General features: G+C 35.3%; 3 protein-coding genes and 1 pseudogene across 3 annotated transcripts; 2 read left to right on the top strand and 2 right to left on the bottom strand.

Annotated features, from left to right (window-relative positions):
• Positions 1-252: 252 nt before the first annotated feature.
• Positions 253-3,899, bottom strand: LOC114753242 (formin-like protein 2). The gene is made up of 4 exons (XM_028941908.1): positions 3,225-3,899; positions 2,913-3,115; positions 2,207-2,451; positions 253-1,348 (listed from the first exon to the last, which is right to left on the bottom strand). Exons 1-4 carry the CDS (start codon positions 3,818-3,820, stop codon positions 536-538), a joined length of 1,857 nt encoding a protein of 618 aa, XP_028797741.1. The 5' UTR covers positions 3,821-3,899; the 3' UTR covers positions 253-535.
• A 1-nt stretch (position 3,900) lies between these two features.
• Positions 3,901-4,697, bottom strand: LOC114753247 (formin-like protein 1; the record flags this gene model as incomplete). Its single annotated transcript, XM_028941916.1, has 1 exon — positions 3,901-4,697. A coding segment is annotated over exon 1 (516 nt), but the record flags the coding sequence as incomplete, so codon positions are not given.
• Positions 4,698-7,582: 2,885 nt separating this feature from the next.
• LOC114753246 (pre-mRNA-processing factor 40 homolog A-like) lies at positions 7,583-16,177 on the top strand. The gene is made up of 5 exons (XM_028941915.1): positions 7,583-7,829; positions 13,279-13,380; positions 14,284-14,425; positions 14,525-14,571; positions 15,703-16,177. Exons 1-5 carry the CDS (start codon positions 7,743-7,745, stop codon positions 15,916-15,918), a joined length of 594 nt encoding a protein of 197 aa, XP_028797748.1. The 5' UTR covers positions 7,583-7,742; the 3' UTR covers positions 15,919-16,177.
• A 4,894-nt stretch (positions 16,178-21,071) lies between these two features.
• LOC114753241 (U5 small nuclear ribonucleoprotein 40 kDa protein pseudogene) lies at positions 21,072-24,644 on the top strand (annotated as a pseudogene).
• Positions 24,645-26,531: the final 1,887 nt, after the last annotated feature.

Here is a 26,531-nt window from a genome sequence, read left to right as displayed (position 1 = left end):
CCCTTGCACTGATCCTTTCATTTGGTGGGTGCCCTTGAAATATTATTTTATCAATAATTTAGGTCCTAAAAATGAATTTTGGGGGACAATTTTCCCATATAGATATTTCAGAACAAACTCGAACATGACTATCACTTCCAGACGGAACCCAGGCAACGCTAGTCCTACGTATTAGAATAATAATCGTTGTTTCTGTTATGGTTCAGTTGCAAGTCTGGTCGAACAGTCAAATTACTTTGCTTATGTGTCATCTTAAGCCTAAGTCCTTGCTCTACGTAAGCACTGACTGTACAAGACGATTGATCATTATTGAATACAAACAGAATTCATATTCTGTTCAGTTTATCTTCTATATTTTGGCTCTGTGCAGCGACGCAAGAAACTAGCTCTCACCTCGAGCATTTACATTACACGCCAGAACAAACTCAAAATTCCAGATGGCGGGCATTCATAATTTGAGTACAGCCAAGTAGACCACATGGAGGAAAAATGCAAGGAATAAGTTTATTATGCAAGGCGGTAAAGCAACCAATTGCTATGATGAGCGAGAGGAGGTTTCATCATCCAAGGAACCAACAATCTCATGGAACATTGGTAGCAGGATGGGATTTGAAGGCTCTGAGTATTGACGGAAACCAACCAAAGTTCTGTCGTTTATTTTCCCAACTTCCTTGCACACACGATCAAGTATTGAAAGGAAATCCCTCACGATCATAAAAATCCTAAACGGATGAGCTTCTTCCTTGGAAGAATTTCCATGGAAATACTCCGTTAGCTTCTTCACTGAAGAGAGAGCATTCTTCTCTTGTGCCTGAATCAAAACAATTTCCTTCTCTCCCTTCTTCAAGAAACGTTTCATTGCCTCCGAAAATTTTTCACTATTCTCTCTCAATGGTGATTCTCCATTCAATTTTTCAACTTCTGCAACTTCTGCAATCCCTCTGGCAAGCTTGGAGACATCATCGCTAAGCATCTCTGAATCCATTGTAGCTGCTTTTTGTACATTGCTGAGCTCCCCACTCAGACCTGAAACAACTTGGAGTCCAAGTTTCCTAAATTCAACTTCATCCTGGAATGTAGACTGCTGGATCTTTTCAGCAGTTTGGTGATGATCAGTAGCACAGGATATTCGAGAACCTTCAGTTCTGACCATTTCCTGCACAACAAAATGCAACAGAGTAGTCTTTCCATCAGCCCCTTTAATATCAACTAGCTTCAGAAGCGTGTCCAGCTTGAATGCATGCGCATCACCACGATTCGTGCCAACATTCATACGATTTCCAGTTCTCAGCACGGCTTCAAGGAGCTTCAAAAACAATCTGTTATTCCTTAGTTCCTCACAGGCCACCTGTGGAAAAGGATGAAATAAGAGATCTACAGGTACTTTTATTAAAGTGCAAAATGCAACCTACCGACACATGGAATTGGTTATCCGTTTTATTTCTTTTCTAATGAAAGGAATTGGTTATTTTAATCAATAAGAACATTAATGGCGCACTGCTATCAGCTTGAGTGTTGGAAATTTATACGTCTGAAAACTTTCTACCAACTGATCAAGGCTGTTCGACCAGATCATGTTGACGAGTACAAAGAAGTAGAAAGATATCCTCAATGTTAAAACTCAAGCATAAGAAAAATCAAGATGCACGGCAAAATAGACAGACGTAGAGCCTTATTCGCCCGAAAATATTTTTCAACAATTGAACCTTTACTTATCTAACCCCTACTGTTGCCACAGGCTGAAAGATATGCTTACACCCTCCATTCCAAAATAACTGATTCCGTTACTAAACGTTTATATGTATGTACTGACAATTAGCCGAACAATTTTCCTTGTCTGAACCAATAGAGCATAATTTGCTACTCTGTTTAAACATTTTCAGCTAGCAACATACTTCTTCTTTCAAGACCCGGGCTTGTGGGGGAAAAATAAAAAACACCATTCAGTTGAAGTTCATCTTCATCACAACTGATCCACTCGGACAGAAAAAGGAGAATTTACAAACCTATCTATGCAGCAGTAAATGGGTTTAAATCCATTCCACTATAACTGGATTTTTCTCTATGAATATAATTGTCAAAATATTGCGGGGCGAAAAAAAAACTTAACGATAATTTTTCTACGTGGAAACGCAGAAAGGGCACTGTTTCAACTTCACATTCACTGTTAATGGAGAGAGAAATAAATGGGGCAAATAATTTGTACCTCCAAAGTCTCAAAGGACTTCCTAAGGTATTCTGATTCTGAATCAAAGTTAGCAATGTAAAGCATTGCGTCAACTCTCTTAAATGCAAAAGGAATATCAAGAACGATTTTAAGAAATTTCTCAGCTGGACCAAGCTTGAAGGCTGATTCATCTTTGAACTCCTTCAGCTTACATTCTTCATCTTTGGTTGGAGCCATCTTTAACAAACTTTCTAAAAGTTCTGTTCCCAGCATATCCCAATTGCCTATTATCAAGAAAAGGAAGCTGTAACATATCACTGAAATAGAAACACAATGTATTCGGATAAGCGCATCTGAAGCCTAACGGAGAGAAAGAAGCAGATACACATATAGGTTTACAAGGCTATAAATAGCTGTACAAGACAGACATGCATATTATGGATCAAAAGAGGCGTTTGATATGACTGTATCAAGCTGATATCAGCAATAAACATAGAGGCAGTGGCTAGAGACCACAAGAGAAGTGCGCAGTATAAAGTGAGAGTGCAAAGAGTCGAACGCGAACAAGTTATCCAGTGATGTTGTGTTTCCAGAAGCAAAATGGAACTCAAATTTAAGTGTGATAAAATTACAGAACTTAAAAAGGCAAAACAAAGGCCCTAGAGTGGGAGTCTGTCATTGGAATGCAGTGAACAACACAAGGGTATCAGTATTAAGTGAACATGTGAAACAAAAAGGATTTCACCTTCTTTGAGGGCCTCGCATACTTCATCCATAGTCACATTGAGTGCCCTGAGCAAAATGGCGATGTTGTGAGACTTCTTAGGGTCAAGTACCTTGTATTCCAAGGGGGGAGAAGCAACAATTTGACGCCGAGCATTATCTCTGATAGCGAAATTTGCGGTATTATTCACCATAAAAAGCGTCTCTATCATTTCCTCGTTCAATCTGCAACCGAGCGAAAATCATTTGGCTTAAAAAAGAAAAGGAAAAAGAAAAAGAAAAGAAGGGGTGGCTACAAATACAGGGATACGTGAAGTGAACGTGTTCCTCTTACTGGAAAGAACCCGGTTTTAACTGATCCCAAACCATGGCCCGATCCGAGCAGGCCCTAACCTTATCCCAGTGCAAAGGTTTCAACCTTGGCTTTCGAGTATCCTCATTGTTATTTGGAGATCGTTCCCAAAAGCGTGGAGGCGGAAGTGGCGGGGGAGATGGGGGCTTCTCGATTGGAACATTTATCTCATTTCTGGCCTCAGAATTCTTCCTCTGTTCTGACACTAGAAAATTCCAATTAACCTCCGGTGAAGACGGTGAGGAGGATCTCATCGGGGGCTGAGGCTCCGAAGAGTGCCTGGGACTAAAATTCAAACAAGGGGAAGAAGTGGCCGATGCAGAATTTGAGCAAGCGCGGGGTGTTGTTGAATTGAAGCTTCTACTCCCAATCCCAAGTCTATCCATTCCCAACCGGAGCACTCTCCCTGACCCAGTACGCACTGGACTCAGTCTGCGGCCTGAAGACCTTCTTGGAGAGAAGAACTCCTCTTCTTCCTCATCTTCGCCAGTCCCTCTGTTTCTGTGGGGCGGCAATGGCGGAAGCGGTTTGAGATCGGGCGACCCCAGTCTTTGATATGGTGCAGCACAAGGGCCCATACTCAGCCGACCACAAGCTTCTCGTGAATTTACCACAGTGCCCAGATAGAGGAACTCGGAGCTGGTGCCCGCGCTGGTGCAGGATTTGAGCGAGGCTTATGACTACCAATACCATCGGAAGTAAGAGTGTTTGGAGGGCATAATCGTAGACTGTTAGATCGTGAAACCTTGTCAGGAGTGGTGCGTTTACGGTAGTAAATGAAGAAGACAAGAAGGGCGACAAGAGCTGCGGAGAGCAGGGAGACAGCAATGGCAAGGGCAGGGTGGCGGTGGGAGGAAGAGGGTTGGGGGAAGAGCAGGGAGGAGATGTTGGCAGGAAATGTGGAGAGAGCAGAGGGAGAAGCAGGGGTTGGTGGGGAATGGTAAGAAGGGAAAAAAGTCCTGTGTGTTGGACTCGGAGTTGGAGAGGATGATGAAGAAGACGAAAAGGGAATCGTGCTGGGTTGGGATTGCGGCGAAGAGTCAGGAGGGACAGAATGCTTGGGGAAGAATGGCTGATGGAGGATCCGGCGAGAGGCGGAGGAAGAGAGAGTGAGAGGGAGTTGGAGGGAGAAGAAAAGTGAGAAGAGACAGATGACCTCGGAGGCGGGGGGCATGGTGGTGAAGTGATACTACTAGATGCCTGCTGGCGCGATGGAGCTCAAATGAGTTTCTACGCAAACACGAAATAAAAGAAGGGACTGCGGAGTGGGAGGAGAACGGAACAGTAGGAGCCGTAAGAATGGTAGTTCAGCTCTTCTTTCTGTTCTCGGGAGCTGACTATTGTACTAGTAGTTAATGGATGGCGAGATTGTTCAATTATTGATGAGATGATGGGTAGCAATTGGCAAATGCCAGTAATATGAGCCCCTCCTGTATGCATGCATATACATGTTGTAATTTCAGAAGATTCTGACTAGATTTTGAATTTTTTAGGATCACTCTCCCCGTTCACGGGATAGCGTGCGAGCAGTGTACAGAGAGGCTAATAGTGTGAGCGGCGTTAAAATCTGAACTTGACGGTGACAATGACAGTGGCAGGGCGGGATCAAGATGAGCTGAGCTGTTTACACTGTGTGTCTGTGCCTTGTCAACTGTCATCGTAGCGCTGAAAGTGAAAGCAATTGTGATCGTAATTATTTTTAGAAAACATTATTGTAAATTATAAATACAGAAAAGATCTGTTGAAAATTATTCCCCAAAAAAAAGTGAACATTAATTAATTATTTTTAATTAATATCAGTACCGAAATTTTTACAAAAAATTTCAAACCACAAGAAAAATATTATTAAATTTTAAAAATTAGATCTTAATTGTAAAAATTGAAAATATAATTGTAAAACATAAGTGAAAATAATGAGAATCTCAATTTGAAATTCAAATTATTTTATAATAACTATTCTAACAAATTCTTTTAAATGATTGTCAACCAAGGTTATCATTTTTTCTAACCCGAATTTTCAGCATTTACGAGTTATCATTGTATCTTTCATTTTGACAAACGAGGCACTATTTTAGATCCTATTTATAAAATTTTGTTTATAGACTATAAATGAGATCTTATAATTAGAATTGGAGGTCGTATAATTTTTTGAAGTTAACTAATAAATTTCTATGATTTGTTAACATTGTTTAAAATAATTTTGAATTGAGTTTTGACATCTTTTATCCATCTTTTCAGTTTTTATTATCATGTATTTAAAAAAACTAATTTTGAAATCTCTATAATTTTAATTGATTTTTAATAAGATTTTATAATTTTTTCATTTTATCAGGTTTTTATAGTTTTGCCTATTTTTAATTATTTTTCTATATTTTTTTTCAGTGCATGTGCACACACAAAAATTAATTAATTAATTAAGACATAAGGTGCTGAAAAAAATTATTTTAAAGTATTAGACGCATTAAAAATTAATTAATTTAAGATAATAAATACTGATGAAAATATTTGAGATACTAAATGCGCTAAAAATAATAAATTTAAAATATTAGACACTTATGAAAACATATTTTAAGGTGTTAAATGTAATAAAAATTAATCAATTTAAAATACTGAACACTTCTAAAAAATAAAAAATATCTTTTTTATCTGGGGGGGGAAATGGGGATTAGTCTCATTCCAAACGATGCTGTTTGGGAATGCTCATGGGTTGGATGAGCAGGGCATGCGGACCCAAAACGTACACGTCGGTGGCGGTGTTGGGGAGCCAGCGATGAGGATGAGGAAGGAAGACGGTGAAGAAACGGCAGAGAATATATTTGGCTATGGCATATAAACCTCTAATAATCTAATTCCCATTTCCCCTGTCTGGAGTGAATAATCCTATTGAGCGTTACAAACTTATAATCTATAAATTATAACCAAATAGGGCTCTGGTAAAAAAAAAAAAAAAAGGGACCAAGTCGGTAATCTTATAAGAGAAAATCCCAGAAAAAGCTCTTGGAATATACAAAATCCCAGATTGGGTCCTTAAATTTTGAAAATGACAGAATGGGTCATTGACCCAATCTGTCATTTGTGAAATTAAGGCGAATTGACAATTTTGCCCCTGGCTAAACAAAGTGAGTAGTTATTCTCTAAACAAATCTAGTTAACGCTTACACTGTTCTAGTTATTACAAGATTAGTTATAGTTAATAATAAGGTACCTGACAATAATAAGATACCTGACTATGCAAAATGAATAGTTATTCTCTACACAAATCTAGGTAATGCTTACATTGTTCTAGTGATTACAACATTAGTTGTAGTTAATAGCAAGACACTTGACTATGAAAAAGTGAGTAGTTATTCGCTACACGAATTTAGATAACACCTAAACCCTTATAGTGATTCCTTAAATCATTGCAGTGAATGAATGCAAATGAGGGCAAAATTGTCAATTCGCCTTAATTTCACAAATGACAGATTGGGTCAATGACCCATTCTGTCATTTTCGAAATTTAAGGACCCAATCTGAGATTTCCTATATTCTAAGGTCCTTTTTTGGGATTTTCCCATCTTATAATCATAAGTAACAGTACAATCATATTAACCATCAATCCGAGTAAATGCATTTAAGTGCCTTGACATTGATAACGATATTTCTCTCTCTAGCAAATAAAGTGGTAAGAGTGGCAATAAATTGTTTAGTTATTCATCATGCAAAATGAAATCATTATCCGCCTGAACACAAACCCATTTAATTGCTTTGTTATTGATGAGACAATGAAATACAATTTTATTATGAGCAATAACTCTTGCCATAACATATTTCAAGCAGTTACATATTGTTATACAACAAATTAATTACGGACGTTGCGTAAGAAATGTAGCCCATGGACAAGTAGCACTTGTCACTGGACAGAACAGAAAAAAGGATATGGAGTATTTGTCACATGGGCAATTATTAATTATTTTCACTAGCCCTGTGCCCAGCAAGGGCCAGGCCTGGGCTGCAGAACAAAAGCAGAAACGTTCTTTTAGGTAGTCTGGGTAAAATGGCCGGAAATGGTGGGCCTTTTAATTGAATCACACCGCTCGTTACTTTCTTGGGTTTTAATAAATTGAGCAAACTTTATTGGACCCATCTTGAATCACAAATCGGCTCCTAAGATTTCATGCCTCAGGTCCCGGGACTGTGTCCCTTCCTGATTCGTTTGAAACTTAGAATCACCAACCGGCCAAAAAATGATCTCCATATAAATCCAACTGCATGGGGTCTGGAATCCATTGGATTCGTTTGACCCTGGGTAACTCTCCCGTCTCCTCATCCGACTCTCACCGATTGGGGTGAGCCAATACCCGACGCCAAAAATCCATGACTTTCCTCTCTTCCTCGTCTGCAATCTCCATGCACATGGCATGGGGCTTCTAGTTCTGCATCTACCCTTGATAATTGAATCATAGCGGTCTATATTATTCTCCAATTCCTTCTTTCTCAGTTCTTATCTGTTCTAACCTAATGGGCAAAAATCAAGCCTATAAAGCTATGCAGAGAGCCAGGCTGGGCGCCGGCTCTGCCGGGCCCGAGGAGGTTGAAGACGGCATGGTCTGCACCCTTTCATACTACTTGTAAAATTGTTACATTTCTTCCATCTGAATTTTACGGGCATTATTTACTCTTCATAATTTAATCTGGATTACTCATCTCCTATTTATCATTTGCTTTTTATTTAATTTTGTGGCGCTCTACCCTTTTCCGAATTGTCTGTTCTAATTAGTAATGGAATGTGCTTGAATGATTCCCTTGCTGTTCACCTCGCTCCATCATTTTTATGGATTCGATTGCGACTACTGATGAGTTTATTACATTCGTGGCTGCCATTTTCAAGGGTGTAGTGTGCTTATTGTAAGCTGGAAAAAAAGAATCCCGTGTCTTGTCGCTTCTTTCGTCCAATAAGGTCAAAACTTTTGGACGATAGATGACTGCTGTGATGCTTTGCTGGATTACATCGGTCATTCTCGTATCCATAGTGTTGTGGACCTATTGATTCTTCTGACACATTTGGTGATATCAGTTCATTCTAGCTGACCATCCATTCATAATTTTTTTTTTTTTTTTTCAATAGACTAAACTGCAGTCTGCAGCAACCGTTGTCAAAGTATTGATTTGTTGGAACTGAACAAACAACCAATTATTCGGCTTTTTTATGGATGCTTCTACCGCATATATGCTATCTTGTTGAAGTAAACAACTTTGTATGAGTATTGCCCTTGTAAAACGCCGGGTGAGACTAACAGAATTTATTTATAACCAGAAAGCCAAAACATTCAAGAAAGAAATTGTAGTTATAATTGTAATTGTTCTAATGAAGGCACAAGTCTTTGAGAAGACTATTTATAACCCTTTAAATAAGTAATCTCCAAGAAATAACCAAGCCAGTATGATTAAACCTGATAAAGGCTAAGGTGAAAAAAATATATATATATATATATATATATATTTACATAGCAATCTATTAGCATTAGAGAAGCAATACTCTCACTCTCTTAAATACTATTCCCTCAGTTTCAAAATATAGGTCTTTAAAGGTATCTGCACTCAGGTAAGAAATACAATTAATACATAAGAATATTGACTACATTGGCAAATTTGCCCCTAGAGCTTAATAAATGCTGCTTTGAAGTTGTTGGAGTAAATAGAGGTATAATAGTGAAAATTTTGATAAATGCTGCTTTAAACTTTGAAAAAAGACATATACTATTTAAGCAGATTAAGAAAATTAGTTAAATTAGTTGTTTGTAATAAATATGTATTGTCTTCCTAAAAATACCCTTGCTAATCATTTGTATCAGCTAGAACTACTATTTGATGATGCATTTAATATGTGCAACTATTATAAGGACTACTATAGAAAGAATGATAAATATGAGAAACAAAGTGGATTGGACTCTTATATCTAGGACCAAATTAAAAGTCAAACTAGCTCTTATATTAAGGATTAAGGACAGGAGGTAGTGAAATGTAACAAATAAATTCCTCCAACAAGATGTATTCTGAAATGGAGGGACTAGCAGCCAAGGAGAATTTCCTTCAGTACAACGAAACGGACATTCTGAATTGACCCTATCAACACCTGTGGGCACTTAAAATACTACAAAGGAAATAGTTATTAATTATCATGGAGCATTCATGAATCAAGGGAAGAGTGAAATCGTAGTATCATGAAGCATTCGTGAATGAAGGGAAGGGTGAAATCATAGTAAGTGTTAGTGCTTATTAGTGGTTGTTAAGTGTATTCCCCCTCCACTGCCGCATGCCATTTAACCATTCTCCCCACTATGTTACCTATCCCATTACTCTGGTCCTGGACCACTTTCTCCGATCTTCATATTTTGAACTTACTATATGTCTATGAGGACTTCTTATATTACACTGAGATGACTTGTCCCCAAGTTGAAGATAGGAAATTGAGTTTCAAGTAAATTCCTCAATTGGTCTGTTGATCCATTGTTTTTGAGATGTTTGGGTCCCTGTTGAGAGACCCATGAAACACCATAAACTGCAGTTTACAAGCTCAAATGCAGAAGCAACAAGTAGTTGCTTCTTGATTCTGCAAACATCAATTTAAAGTATGCAAGCCTGAGTTTGCAGAAAGGAGATTCAAACGCTCACAAAGTCTTGCAATTCTTTTTTTGATGAGACAAACCATCTCCTTTCACCGATTTTGTGCCATCTTTTGTTCATATCTTGTGCAGACATATCTACTAAATAGTTCGGAGTCTCTAGTTTTTTATCAATCTTCAACGGCATTGAATGTTTGCAATTGAGTTTTAGAAAAGTGAAAAGATGTATGTATATATGCATATAGGAGGTGCCAGGTATAAATACTTAGGATCTTCATTATAAGATGGATTTTCTAGGGCAAAACAGTAAATTTAAATGATTGAAATTACCCAAAAAAAAGATTACACTCACCAATATCTAACAAAGCAGACAAGCAGCAATACAAACTTAGAAGTGCTGCCTATAGCAGAACAAAAACTACAAAAACAAACAAAACTAGGTTAGCTACTGGGAACCAGTTAATCTCAGCCTATACTATCCCTTTCCTTCACATACTTATAAATTTGCTTAGAGTCCACAACCAAGATCTTAGCTAGAGGGATGAGAGTTGAGAAGTCTCCCTTTCAGGGTGCATTCGTTTTGCGGCTGTTGATGCTACCCAACCAAATACTTCATTTCTTGATAAGCTGCCAAATATAAAATACTCTGGTTAGGACTCCAACGTGTAGAATACTTCCAGGAGGACCCCAGGAAACAAAAAAGGAAAAAAAAAGAAAGAAGAGTACAATCATTTTCAAAACCATAATTTCTTCTAGGGGTTTAAAAAAAAAAAAAAAAAAAAAGAAGCATGCCACAAGCTTCTTTCAACGCAAGAGACTCCATTATTAAAGTTAAATCAACATTCACAGGATCGTCAAAACCATTAAGTACTCCAATGCCACCCATATGATTTTTCATCATGGAAGGCCCCATTCACATTAATTTCCACCTGGTTCACGTCAAGAGTCTTCCACATCAAATTCCCTTTCAAAACTTTATTTGTCTTAATGTCATTCCCCACATTAATCCTATATAAAATGGCGTGTTTATTGATCAGCCATGCACATGAATCCAAAGCATCACCTTCCAAATACATTGGTGCCACATCTACTTTTTATTTCTTTGGTGTTTGAATATGTTGAAAAATTCATTTTGGCTTTAAGGATCCAGTCTCTCAGATCTCCTCTTTCAAAATTTGGAAAATCCATTATGGTGTGAGTAAGCCAATAATGATCCCAACTGCACTGCGCATTATCATAATTATCACTTGGATCATCACCCTGATCATGCGAAGCATGAGTTTGTGCAACATGGCTAGGTTCAGCAACTTTGCCTCTGTAAAGTGCAGAAAGTCTCCTTGTAGGTCTTGTGAAGTGACCGTCAAAGTAGTCATGTTTGCTGCAAGAACATCTAAGGCTTCTGAACACAAGGCTCTAGAGGCTAGTTGCTGTGTAATGGGGTCTGTAGCAGCAATGAAACCATATTGAATTAGAGGATTTTGTACCAAATTGTTAAAGCTTTGGATAAAAATGAGCATTTTTACTGAAATAGCTAACTGCTAGCTGTATAGAAGCAAAAATCTTTTTCTCTAGTGCTAATAGTCAAGGAGAATTTCCTTCAGTTCCATGAAACAAATCAAGTTCTGAGCTGCCCAAAACAATACCTACAGGCACCTATTTATAATGCTACAAATGATATAATAATTAAATTAAATTGTTATAAACATGCACAAATCAATATTTAGAATCTTTACTTGACAACTTTAAAAATTTAGATCTAGACGAAACTTAACATTTAATTATTTAACAATGTCCTAATTCCCAAATTGAAGTTTTAATCAATATGCATCTTCATCCTACACCATTTTTTCTGGTCAAATAATTCTCCTTGTGAGAGTTAGAATGCTGATGGTCTTTAGAAGAGAATGTTAAGATGGTGAGACTGGTAGTTGTTGTCATTAACCATTAACTCCTTTGACTTATGTATTAGGACATTTTCCCCACTTTGTATGATAGTAATGACGAGAGGTAGAACAGGAATCACATAATTATCAAGAATTGACTCAATATCATCAGAAAACTTTAGTTATATATTAGAAGCGTTTGGCATCTGAGAGCAAGGAGAATAACTTTAATAAAGGAGGGCCAAATGCTTCATCAAGGAAAGAACTGTTCAATTTTGAAAATTGGCGTCATATTCAGACCATAAAACAAGCGTTATTAGTTTGCATGGGGTTCAAGCTTATGTATAAAGCTGTTCCAATAGCACTAGCATACAGAATCTTCTTGGAGTTATTATGATGATCTTAGATGTTAGATTCATAGATGTCTAATTCTGAGCCTTTACGATTAACATTAGCTACAAGTATCACTATTTAATGTAAGCTTGCTTCGAAATGCTAATGTTGATATGAATTGAATGAATACGGTTATCAAAAGTATCAGCATAGCTAGAATTGCCCTGTTAGAGGAATGACATTTGATTGTATCATTAGCTTACTGCAAAATATTTATTGGGGAACAGGATCAGACTAACATTGGAAGTAAAAATATGTAATTAACTGGTATTGTGTGGTTCAAAAGATGCAATTTTTTTTTTTTTTTGCCGTTTGAGAAGCTGCTAAGATGTGTGGGTTGTAAATTATAAATGTTTGTTTTGACTTGTAATGCAGTACCCTGGGGTTGTTCTGGTAAAGAAAGATCACAAGGAAAAGCCTGTAAATGCATTGGATTTTGGAATTTGGATTAGTACTGTGTCAAATTTATTGCAAACTTATACATTTCAAATGAGCTAATATCATGTTTCAAGTTGCACCTATGCTAACTCTGAAATAAAGGAGAAAATTGAAAAATTGTTTTAGAAAGACGGGAAAGCAATAACCTGGTCTCAGAAGTAGGATTTATTTGTCATCGCCTGAAAGTTGTGATTGCATTGCTCAGCCAGGAAATGAGCAATTTAACTTGGCCTGGCATTGTAAACACACTTTCATAATGAAATTGAAACTTTAGGTGACTGTTTGGCGGAAAATTTGGATTAGAAAGAACGGAAAGAAGAAGCTACCTAGCGTCAGAAATAGGATTTACTTGTTATCACTCGAATATTTTGATTGCATTGCACAGCCAAGAAATGAGCAATTTTTCTTGGATTGACAATTTACGCACACCTTTTCATAATCAAATTGAAGTTTTTGGTGCCTGTTTGTTAGGAAATCTGACAGAACTAATCTTTCTTCTTTTTCTCCTCCTCCTTCTTATTTGTTTTTATAATTTTTAAATGTATTAGTGGAAATGGAGAGCTTTATGATGGTAAATTTTATTGAAGGCAATGCTTCACCCTTCTTCTTTCTGCTTTGTTAGTTTATTTTTCCAGTGCATTGATGGATTAACATGATATGCTTTATACTAGCGTGTTTCTTCTTTTCCCGGACCTTTATTGATGAGGACTGTCGCAGGTGGATGGTTCTTTTCATTCACCAGAGTGGCATGCTGCTCGTTTGGCTAGCCTTAATACCTCCCACACAATTACCTGGGAGGAGTTTAAAAGGAAAAAGAAGGTACCTCTTTTACCATCATAAATAACCTGATTCAACCCCCCCCCCCCCCAAAAAAAAAAAGATTAAAGAAAAGCATTCCAATTTTGCGTACATTACTTGTGCCGATTGATTCTCATTTACCTGGAAAAAAAAAGAAGGAAAATGATGATAGTAGATGTTAGGTAACCTTATATGAGCTGCATTCCTCAAACCGTTATTATTATTTTGTCTTGGTGATTTTTTTTCATTATTTCAATCCCCCCTCGTTCATGGTTTTGATCTTTGCCTTCTTTGATATGTTCTACATTTCATTTTTCATATCTAGTCATTACCATCTCTTTGTTTATCATCTGCTACGTATACCATCATCTTGCTTCTTACTGTAAATTTAGGGGATGGGTGCTCACTCTCTCATTAAACATGTGCCCTCTTATTCATATCAGGCCTTATTTGTGTCTGGACTTTAGTCTCTCTCTTTCCCTAATTTCTTTTTTTTTTTCAAAGAAAGAGATTCCTTTTTTTTTTTTTGTGGTTACCTAAATGTCACTTATTTTGTTTTAGATGTGATCAAAGTGCATTTATTCTCATAGCGTATTTGGATTCTATTGTGGCATGTCCCCATGCTTCTATATTTGTCCACGCTTTTGTCTCTTGTATGAACGATTGATTCCTCATTTTAGTAAAAAGCTTGGCTTGTGTAAATCTGTAGGGCGTCTTTGCTGAAGACTTCTCATTTCTGGTTATTCAAATCATCTTGGTGGTGTGACATGTATAACGTGGATTGCTTTATTTCTAGCCACTAATTATTTTCCAAAACCTGAGGCATGTTTTCTGCATCAATTTTGTAGGGCAACCTTGCTGTTAATTCCTTGTGCTTCTTCAATATAAATTACATACTCAATTGGTACAAATTTGGTTCATTAGGAAGAAGAAATGAGAAAAGGGGAGTTGGAAGCAGATGCGGATAGGATGATGAGAGAGTACAGAGCTCAACTAGATGCTGAAAGGGCACGCAAGCTTGCCCAAGGAAGAAATCACTCTGCTAGCAAATCTAAACATGGAAAAGGTATGGAGGTTTAACGTGCAGACATTTGGTGTGTTTTACTGATGCTCTGCTCTATCTTCAGCTTTTAATGGCGATGATTACATGTTATGTACTTTGCAGATAAAAGGTACAAATTTCCAAAGAAGCACAGCAGCAAAAAGAGAAAGGTACTTTGACTCCTAAAGATGCCATCAATTTAAATTTAACTTGTTCACATAAGAACTGGGAAGTCCTGTTCTAATCTGACACTTCATTTTATCATATGACTTGTTGCCTTTTTCGTTTGTGTTTTGAAGACCGTAACTACTGACCATATTTCCTCGTAGTTTCTCATTACCATGATGCATATTGGATTAATTATGGTGTAGGTGTAATTTTTTTATTTTCGACAAAATGAAATATATTAAATGAAATAAGTTTAAAGATTACATATCGTAAGCCAACCAACAGAAAAGGAACTAAAATTCAAAAATCATCTTTAGAAATAACATTAACACTAACGGAAGAGAAATCGTGAATAAGTATGAGAATTTCCTACCAATTGATAGCGAGGGGCTTCTCAGAGTTAGAAGAAATTTGTGTGAACCGTTTTCCAAAACAGTGAATGCCCAGTGCAGAGTTGGTCCCAGAATTTACCAGAGCAGATTGATGAATCCAGAATAAAGATGCTCTGAGGCATTTAGAGTGAAAGTTAAGGCCTGCAAATGTTATATTTTTTTAAGGCTTGCTTGTGAATTGATTTGAATTTGTCATACATCTCGTGTCATTTAGGTCTGCTTTGGAGGTTCTGATTATTTTGTTGTTTAGATCTAAGAAAAGACTAAAAAATAAAATAAAATTGTATCTGATGCTTTGTCTCTTTTCCTTTAAAATGTCTTCTCTATTTTTTCCTCTGACTGGGGTGGGAGTGCTAGTTGGCTTTCTACCAAACCTTGTACTTCCTCACTGACACTCGTTCTGTTGCCAATAGGCGTGCTAGTTATTGCATTACGTTTCTTCAGGTAGCCCTGTTGGGAAAATTCAAACTGGATTTTAAATGTTATTGTCACTTCATAGCAAGTTGTTGAGAACTTTGCAAAATAATTGGCGGTCAAAGTTTGGCGGCAAATGTATTCAGCTTATATTGCTTTTTTTTGTTTTTTCGGTTTTAATTGATCAATAATCAAATCCAATTTCGTTGCCTTTTTGATGAATCGCTTAATGAATACTTGTTCGAATGATCCAAACGATGTTGGGCAGTAATTTGTGTTGTTCATATTCTGTTGGATGCATGCTCATTTCCCCTGCTACTGTTACAGCATTCGAGAAGGTCTTCTGAATCTAGTTCTTCTGGATCATCTTCATATTCTTCTAGTAGTGATGATGAGAGAGCATCGAGAAGATCTAAGTCCACTTCTAAGAGGTCAAAGAAGGAGAAGAAGCACAAGTCAAGAAGCAAGGTTGCGGATGATGAAAATGAAGACGCAGATGGTCCAGTTCCCCTTTCAAGATTCTTTGGAAACATCAAGAGCTAATATAGTGATATCATATACCTGGCTGTGTACCGAAGATCTAATTTTACTTTCATTTTTTTGTTTGTGTTAGAATGTGAATTCTGATCAGCGTTAGTTTCGTATAGTCTATGTGTACGTTCTTTACAGGAATTTAATTTTGTATGGCGTATTTATGTTTTAGAAGGATCATTGTCTGGGTTTATCCGAGCGACGGGGGACATCTTGAGTTGGACAATAATCATTTGAAATTGCCTGGCAATGAATTATTTTTCTTTGGGAATTGGGAGGCGTCTCCACTGTTTGACCAGTGATGAGAAAATCGGATCGGACAGGACGGTCGGACCGTTCTGGCTGCCAACCAGTGTGTTCAACGGTTTGGTTCACATGATTAGACTGTTTATATAGTTAGACCATTTTCAACCGTTCAGAACCGGTATTTGAGTCGGAAACCGGGGCAGGGATAGCAAAACCGGACGGTCTGAACAATAAAAAAAGTTGAAGAAGATGACGAAGAAAGCGGGGTAGAAGAAGAAAGAAAAAATCCAAAAAAAAATAACAGAGAAAATAGAGGTCAAATTTGAGCAAATAACTAACTCAGATGTATTTCAATCACAAACTGAAATCTATCTTTGGAACGATATGATAATCACAAAATGAAAAACCTGCATAAACACCAGTGGCGACAGACAGAAACACAGAAAGTTGAATGGCCACGACTTCAATCACAAAGATAAGGTTACAACTTACAAGAGTGAACTTCTTCTCTCACCACGTGGGTGCCTTTGATTTGATTTTAAAAACCAAAACGGAGCAAAAATAAAACTTCGGTGAAAGGCTCAAAGCCTCAAAGCATTAGGAGCTGTAAAAATAATTTAATATTATTAAATAAATTATTTTCTGCCTCCTAATAATTAAGTCTACGCTATTTTCTAAACAAATTAAGAAATATATATTAAATGTTTTATAATTTTTTTCTTAATAAAGCTTACAGAATAATTTATAATTAAATTTTATATAGTATAAATTAAATTTTTATGCATCTAATTTTATTCTTTTGTTTATAAAATTTTTTTAGATATTAATTTATTGCTTATTGTGCTCATAATTTGACATATTTGTTGTGCTATTTAGAATTTAATATTATATTCCTTATTCATATATTATCATATATGTATATAATATTATTTTTTAATTTAATTATTATATTAACGGTTCGACTGACGGTTCGATCGGTTGAATCGTAAAAACCGTGACCCGCTGATTTTTCCGGTTCAATCTTCGATCCGGCTTTTAAAACAGTAGTTTTGACATGTTAGGTGCCCTGTTGAGAAACCCAAGAAACGTCCCAAGCTGGAGTTTGCGAGCTCAACTTTTAGATTCTGCAAACATCAGTTTGAAGGGCGCAAACTTGAGTTTGCAGAGAAGTGATTCAAACATTGCATGCCATTCTCATGGTTTTGGAGCAGCCTAGCTGGATCGCCGTCATACTCATATCACCATTCGTTGTATTCGCAAGTCAAACAATGCTCTTTCACCGATTTTGTGCGAGTGTGAAAACATAACGCCCACGAGGTCTCTACTTACTGTTAATACTCAAGGGCACAAACAACAGCAGAGTACACCTAGCTCTAGTCATCAAGTTCCGCCTTTTGCTTGGAAGATGGTGGATGCTAAGGATGAAAACACTGTTTTCCATGTACAATAACTTTAATAAATGGTTGGCCAAGTTCTTATCCTCTATCACCTACCAATCTCTATGCATAACTAATTTAATGTTATCGATAATACTCCTCCGGTCCTAATTATAAGACCCAATTGACTTATTTGAGGAGATTAAGGAAGTAAGTTAAGTTGGTTATTTATAATAAATAAGTGTTGTCATTCCTAAAATATCCTTGCTAATTAGTATATTAGCTAAAACTATCATTATTAGAAGGATTATCTTGGAAAAAAATGCATAAATATAAGAGACAAAATAGATTGGGTCTTATAATTAGGACCAAATAAAAAGTCAAATTGGGTCTTATAATAAGGACCGGAGGAGTATTTTCTAAGGAGTAATTACCATTACAACCTTCCAAAATTAAATTGATGGCTTCAATACAATCATAATAAACGACAATTTTTCAAAAATTTCTTGTCCAACACAAGTTTAGATCATTGAGGTCCCGAGAATCTGAACAATGGTAAGAGGGACAGCCTGGTGTTTATAGCTACGTCCACATACCCAATTATTGTCATTATACCACTTCCAATCTTTAATACTCCTCCGGTCCTAATTATAAGACCCAATTGACTTATTTGAGGAGATTAAGGAAGTAAGTTAAGTTGGTTATTTATAATAAATAAGTGTTGTCATTCCTAAAATATCCTTGCTAATTAAGTATATTGGCTAAAACTATTATTATTAGAAGGATTATCTTGGAAAAAAATACATAAATATAAGAGACAAAATGGATTGGGGTCTTATAATTAGGACCAAATAAAAAGTCAAATGGGGTCTTATAATAAGGACCGGAGGAGTATAAGACCCCATTTGACTTTTTATTTGGTCCTAATTATAAGACCCCAATCCATTTTGTCTCTTATATTTATGTATTTTTTTCCAAGATAATCCTTCTAATAATAATAGTTTTAGCCAATATACTTAATTAACAAGGATATTTTATGAATGACAACACTTATTTATTATAAATAACCAACTTAACTTACTTCCTTAATTTTTTCAAATAAGTCAATTGGGTCTTATAATTAGGACCGGAGGAGTAGTAGTACTTAGTTTGATTTTCAATTTGGTCTTAAATATACAACCTTAATATAAACCCAGTAGTTAAATATCCGTCAACTGAGTTTTAATTGACTCGGGCAGGCTTGGATCACAATCGTGTTTATAAGTTTGATTTTTTTACTTGAAAATCTTGTTAGAGCACCGCTTACGTTATTGATATTCTCTTTTGAGTTGCTAGTTTGATGTTGATTAGATTTTAGTTTTCAAGTTTTACTCGCATTGTTTGATTAAAAAAATGGTTAATTTTTTGGGCCAAAACAATAAATTTCGATGGTAAAAAAAAATTCCATTCACCAGTGTCAAACAAATAGTTTTTTCATATGTACACCAGAAAACATTTTTTTTCATGTCATGCGCTGATGTCTTTGTCTCCTTTTTCCTGTGGGAAACGCTAAAGTTAAGGGTAAATTTTTATAAAACACAAATAAAAGAAACAAACAAAACAATCAAAACAGGAAAACAAACCAGAACAAAAACTGCAAAAACAAACAAAAATGAAGTGTTTATTACTGGTCATGGATAGATCACCCAGGTTCGGGTCCATAAGCAGTAATAATTGCCCTATGAAGACATGCTTTCGCTACGGCTCCGGTGGGTTCCCTTAACCAAGCCACTGCCTATGAGTCGGTGGCTCAGGAAAAAAAGTGATTTTGATACATTAATCATAAGCCAACAGTAACTCGAAGTAGTTTTCTTCCCCTAAAAATAGTCATTTCTTATAAATATGTAAATAATGATTGTTATTTTTTATTCGAGACAAGATGACATTGAGCAAAAAAAACTTTACAAATTAAATATTGTTAGAATACTATTATGAAAACCGAAAAACTTAAGAAAATAAGATAAAGAAATTGTCTTGACGCCACTGAAAAAAAAAAAAGCCATAAAACAACGCTAATATTTCCTGTCAAGTGAAAAACAAGGGATAGGAGGACTGAGCAAGAATATGATCCGCTTCTATCAATCCAAACTTATAATCTAGAATAATAAGACTTCCAGACATTTGGAAGGGAAAGTAGGACCTCCAAAGTCACTTTTTCTCTTTTTTTTAAAAGTTAAATAGAAGGAGGTAATTGTACTCTTTTACCATTTTTAAAAAAATGAATTTAACATTTCAACTTAAGTTTTTAACAATTTCAATTCAATTTGTTATTTTGATTTGGAATAACGAAAATTTCCACCCTTAAATTTGCTTCAACCATCCGTTCAATTCCTAGAATTTAATTTTTATCAGTGACATTTTAATAGCCGATTGCATGAAAAGAAAATTACATGTAATCTTGATATAAAAAATTATTTAGATATTTAGTTGGGTTTGGGTAATATAAAGAGATTACTTTTTATCTTTTAGAAAAATCTTCCTAAATAAAATGGCTGTTTCACATTTAGCTTACCAAAATCACTTTTTCTATTTTTTTTTCCCAAGAGGTTTATCTATTTAAAAGTTAAATAGAAGGAGGTAATTGTACTGTTTACCTTTTGTTAAAAAATGAATTTAACATTTCAACTTAAGTTTTTAATGCCAAACAAACTCGTTTAGTTACATAACATTGTATTCTCACCCATTACACTTTATTATATTTCTACTAATTCTACAAACCAATGGCTATGAAGTTTCATAATTATACATAAATAGTACTCCTCCGGTCCTAATTATAAGACCCAATTGACTTATTTGAGGAGATTAAGGAAGTAAGTTAAGTTGGTTATTTATAATAATAAGTGTTGTCATTCCTAAAATATCCTTGCTAATTAAGTATATTGGCTAAAACTATTATTATTAGAAGGATTATCTTGGAAAAAAATATATAAATATAAGAGACAAAATGGATTGGGGTCTTATAATTAGGACCAAATAAAAAGTCAAATGGGGTCTTATAATAAGGACCGGAGGAGTATTTATAATTTTGAAGAAACATATTTCTAAACACACATAAGCTAACCATTAACTTAAGAATGATAATATTTTCATGAATGGTAAGAAAATTATTACTTCAATAAAATCGAATAAAAATATTAAAGCAGAAGTGCATATTGAATTTTTTTTAAAATTTTACATAAGATTTTATTTAAATTTTTTAATTTTATAGTGTCTTTAAAATTTCCAACTTCGACATCGTGTATAAAAATTTTGACATTGAAATTTTAAATATTAATAAAATATTTTTTAGGGAAACTCTCCTAACAAAATACTTTTAAATGTCTAAAATTTGATTTTTTTTCTAAATAGCAATATGTTTTACAAAATTTTGGGTAAAGAATATTAAGATTAATGGACTGAAAAGATATTTTTTTAAATAAACTAAAATTTTATATAAACTTAAATATCCACAACGGAGTAAAAAAAAAAAATTCATTACCCATTTTCATTTCGTTAACCCATGCGGCGGTACTGCCAGGTTTCCTTGCAGTCGCACTCCAGAAATTTCACAATCCCTAGCTCCCCCGATATTTCATTCAACTCGAGGTTCCATCGTTGCCGTCTCCGGCCTCCTTTCTGTTTCGTCGTTATCGGTGGCTTTGGCATCTCCTTTTTTTCTCTTTTGCCGGTGTGCGTATACCCTTCTACCTTCGTACTACTCTGCGAAAAAGAAGCAGGTAATCGCTAGTGTATATATCTTTGGCATTTCTTTCCCTTCGAGTGAAGTCTTGTGCGAAATATAGAGAACGAACAACTAATATAGAAGAATATAACATAACTCTGCTCGAACAGGAAGAACTAATATAGAATGAAGATGGCCGAATTATGTACGCCCAGCTTTGATTATGTGAAAAGATGTAATTTCGTGTACATGGAAGATATGGAAGACGCTACTGATTGTGCTTGTGAGCTCTGCTACTGTACGAGTCTTTGATGGCCGACTAGTGTATTAGCATATCTTGTATTTTGTTCTTCGATTGCCAGATACTGTATTGGCATATTTTGCGGGATCCTTTGATGGCTGAATATCTTATTTGGTGCTATGAATTATTTCCCACTGATCTGTAAAGTTTTTTAATTGTTGTTGTTAAGTGGCATGCTGATTGAATGCTCTATCAATTATTTGCTGTTGTAATTGCTGCTGAAAATGTGTTTCTCTGAATTATTTTTGTGATTGCATGTTTTGTGGTGGATGAATGTTCACACACACGCACGCACGCGCACGCGCACACACACGTTTTTGGATGAATGTTGTGTAGCTTTGCTTTATAATTATGTATGAATATTGCTTTGTTCTAGATGGTTATTTTTTCCCTTTATTGGGATTTAATTGTTATTTTTATGATTATGGACGACTATTTTTATCATTTTTAATATAATATTTTGAAATATGTAAATTATATTAATTTAATCATGACTAATTTGACGACAGATAAAGTATATGATTTGACCCTTGAATCTTGAACTAGTCCCTCAATATTTTATTTTTTTTAAGTGCCTTGCTTGATGTTGATTTTATGTATGCTGTTCATTAGCTGGGCTTGTAACGTGTTTCCTATTTGTGATAGAGATGACACCTTCCTGCTCTTTCACGAGTTACTTCTAAGATTGAGCATGCTTGAAATGAAAACCTAAAGAGGCTTCAGATCTTCCTGCTCTTTATATTAGTTGTTTCTTTTTCTATGTTACTTTTATTTTGATTTGTTTAGCGCAGTTTTCTGTCAACTGTTCATTTATTAGGACATGGCTGCTTCCCTACATATTCTATCATTCTGACGTTATACATCATTCTGTGATCCTGTTCTCGGTGTTTCTTTCTGCAAGAAATGATCCTTTGCAGGCATGACCTTTGTCTGATATGTGAGATTCCTGTTTGGTTCACAAGCTGTTAATCGACTTTTTAAGTTTGTTTTCGTCTCTTTACGAGGGGATTTGGGTGAGGAAGGCTTTTAAAGAAGTTATCATTTTTCTATCAAATGCAGTACCTTAGAACGACCTTTCTGGTGATAATTGGGTGTCTCTTAATACTTTAGAGTTGTTTCACCTAATTCTTTCCAAATGTTGGAGAAGAAAACCTTGCAATTTGCATTTTATGGGATCCTCTGGTTTGTATTTGCATCTGATATGCAAAGATGTTGTTCAGCTGATCTGCAGCATTGCTTGTCTATTAAGTTCAAGGGCTTTGGGAACAATAAGAAGCATAAAGTCCTTTAGTACTATGCATTTTTTTTTCCCAAGTTTGTGGTTTCTATTAGTAGAATAGAATTTTAGAGTCTATAGTCAGAAGTTTCTTTCACCATCCTGGGTAGATAATTATTTTTTGGCTTCTTTATCAAGTGCTGGAATTTCTTTTTTTTAAAAATCCTAAACTTATTAGTTTTGCAATGCTTTTACGTTTTCTATTGATTCAAGGTTTTATTTCTGGTTGGGTAATATCTTATCTTTTCTCTTCGATAAAACCACTTCCTTATTGACAAACAAGAAGAACAAGAACAAGAACAAGAACAATGATGACATTGGAAATTGAAGGCCTGAAGAATTAAATCAATTGTCCAAGGATGACATTGTAGCCTTATTGTTTTGGTGTTAGTACTATTTAATGAAAAAAATATTTTTTAACCAGCATGTGTTCTGTGCATTCGCACATAGCAGTGATAGCACGAGATGAGCTCCACTGTTTATTGTTTATTAACGATGTGGCTCCCCTATTTTTGATATTTTAATATATTGCTGATTATTTTGATTTTTATTTTCAGCATTTAACAACCGGAGCTTATACAATTAGTGGCTAGTTATCTTCAATTCTAACGAAAGGACAGCATGCAAGTTGTTCCAGCTGAAGGTGAAAATGCATTGTTACCTGTTGGTTCAAGGCCAATGGAGTGGTCTACTGTCCCATATAGGGCTCCACAAGCCCCTGGGCCAAATGGAAAGATGCGGACATCAAGTTTGGACTCACCAATCATGTTGCTGACAGGTCATCACAGTGCTATATACACCATGAAGTTCAACTCAGCAGGAACAGTGATTGCATCTGGATCTCATGACAGAGAAATTTTCCTCTGGAATGTACATGGGGATTGCAAAAACTTCATCGTATTAAAAGGTCACAAAAACGCTGTTCTAGATCTTCATTGGACTACAGATGGGACTCAGATAGTGTCAGCCAGCCCTGACAAAACTCTGAGGGCATGGGATGTGGAAACAGGAAAACAAATAAAAAAAGATGGCTGAACATCTGTCATACGTGAATTCATGTTGCCCTTCTCGGAGGGGGCCGCCTCTTGTTGTCAGTGGTTCTGATGATGGGACTGCTAAGCTGTGGGATATGCGGCAAAGGGGTTCCATCCAGACATTTCCAGATAAATACCAAATTACAGCTGTCAGTTTCTCCGATGCATCAGATAAGGTATTCACCGGTGGTATTGATAATGATGTCAAAGTTTGGGATTTGCGTAAAGGTGAGGTAGTAATGACACTTCAGGGTCATCAAGATATGATAACTGGCATGCAATTGAGTCCTGATGGTTCCTATCTTCTTACGAATGGCATGGATTGCAAGCTTTGCATATGGGATATGCGCCCTTATGCCCCTCAAAATCGCTGCGTGAAGGTATTGAAGGGCACCAACACAACTTTGAAAAGAACTTGTTGAAATGCAGCTGGTCACCCGATGGAAGCAAGGTCACAGCTGGTAGCTCAGATCGAATGGTCTACATATGGGATACCACTACACGACGCATCTTGTACAAGCTTCCTGGCCATACTGGATCTGTTAATGAGTGTGTATTTCATCCAAATGAACCTATTGTCGGGTCTTGCAGCAGTGATAAGCAGATTTATCTGGGGAGATCTGAGGCTTTGACAACCGTAGGCAAGAGTTCTACTTGTATGTGCCTGGTGGGTTGGAGATGCTGGGTTACGTGTTTTGGGGAGATCTGGGTCGCTTGGTCAATTTAGTGACTGTAATATTCTGGCGCAGTATTTTCGCTCCTCGTTTTGTTGCAGAACATGTTATCGATTTAGCATCTATGGGTAAGGTGTCATCGACACTGAACTTCAGGGGCTTATGTTTTGATCTGATGGTGATATCCTTATCCCTCTGAAATAGTGTCCGAGGTGATGTAAGAACTAAGAATTATCCATTGTTATCAAATTCGTGAGTTAACTTTTGAGTTTAATATTTTATATTTTCAGCTTATAAAATTATGTTACTTGTTGTTTTTGTAAACTGGTTGAATTTACTAGTTTACTTAATGAATTTGTTGTTTTTACGTTTTTTAACTTACAAAATTACGGGGTGTTTGGATGAGACAAAACCATGGTTTGCAGAATAGCTTCTGGAGAATAGATTCTGGAGAGAATAAATTTTGAAAGAATAGATTTTCTGGAAAAGTATTTTGATAAAGTGAGAGTGTTTGGATAATTATTGTCAGAAGTGCTTTTTGATATGTAGAAATTACTAAAAAGGACATAAGTTTAAATGATAATTACATAAATATATATTCATAATATATGTTTATTTGAAGTAATAAATTTATTAATAATATATATTTTGGCAACATAATAAATATGGCATAAATAATATAAATAATAAGAAATTAGTGTGTATATATATTAATAAAATAAATAAATATGTTTTTAAAAAAATGATTTATTTTGTCAAATAATTGTACCCTTGAGCTGATGAGTACCCCCGCGTGCTTGTTCCCTCCGTAGCCAATAATTGTCCCTCCTCATAATTGTCCCTCTTCAGAAGCTGCGCCCCACCTGCTTATCTGAAACCAAGGTTTTGCCTAAAACCTTGGTTTTAAAAAAAAATGGGGTGTTTGGCAAAAAGCCAAACACCCCCTACATCAACTTACTCTTAAAATTATGCTAAATTTTTAGACTATATTTAGTAATTTTATATGTGAATTTTATAGAAATTTTTTTTCTTGAATACGGTAAATTATGAGTATTAATGGATTTAATTTCAATTACATTTTAATTATTTAATTATATATTTTTAATATCAATTTATTAATAAAAATAAATTTTTATGAGTTATAATTGAGTTTATATCCTTATCACGTGAGTTTGTTTAAATTGTGAGTTTTTCGACTTTGAAATTATGATTGTGTCAAAATGGAGGATTATGAAGGTGATGAATATCTTTTAAGATTGTTTAGTATGAGGAACTCGTCGAATTATGTAGTTTGGAATATGAAAGTATCCAATTTGAGTTAATACTACTTCCGGTCCTTAATATAATCTCTTATTTGATTTTTATTTTAGTCTTAAATATAAGATCTTAATCCACTTTGTTTCTTGTATTCATGTATTTTTTTAAGATAGTCCTTCTAACAATGATAGCTCTAGCAATACACTCAATTAGCAAGGATTTTTAAGAAAGACAATACCCATTTATTACAAATAACTAACTTAATTTATTTTTTAAAACTTGGATCATTTTGTTCCTAGAGAGACTAAAATATATGATTTGAAACTTAGAAACCAAAACTAAAATGATAACAAATTTAAGGGATTAAAGATTATATTAATTCGTTTAATTTTATCGTTTTCTTGAATAGGTCCCTTTCCTTCGATTTGTTCCTCGTTCCTTCGATCGGCTAGCATTGACATGAACAAAGAATAGCAGCATGAACGCAGAGCCTTTGTTGAGATCGATCAACGTTTAAGATTCTTAATAACGAAAATAGAAGATTAAACTTCCGATTTCATTTGTCCGTTGCTTATGGAGAACTACAAAGATCGTTAACATTTTGATACCATCCTCTGTTGTCAATATAAGACGATAATAGCAAGTGACTAATTTGAAAAAAATTAATAACTTAATTATAGTTTCTGTTATATGATTTCTTTGCAATATTTATACGTACTATTAAATTATATATCAATTTATAAATTGAATCAGTTAGATTA

The sequence above is a fragment of the Neltuma alba genome, unplaced genomic scaffold (assembly GCF_004799145.2).
Source record: "Neltuma alba isolate B1F8T4 unplaced genomic scaffold, ASM479914v2 tig00007811_pilon, whole genome shotgun sequence".
NCBI classification, from domain to species: domain Eukaryota; kingdom Viridiplantae; phylum Streptophyta; class Magnoliopsida; order Fabales; family Fabaceae; genus Neltuma; species Neltuma alba.
Note: the sequence above shows the minus strand (reverse complement) of the source record. Positions and strands in the feature narration are given on the sequence as shown.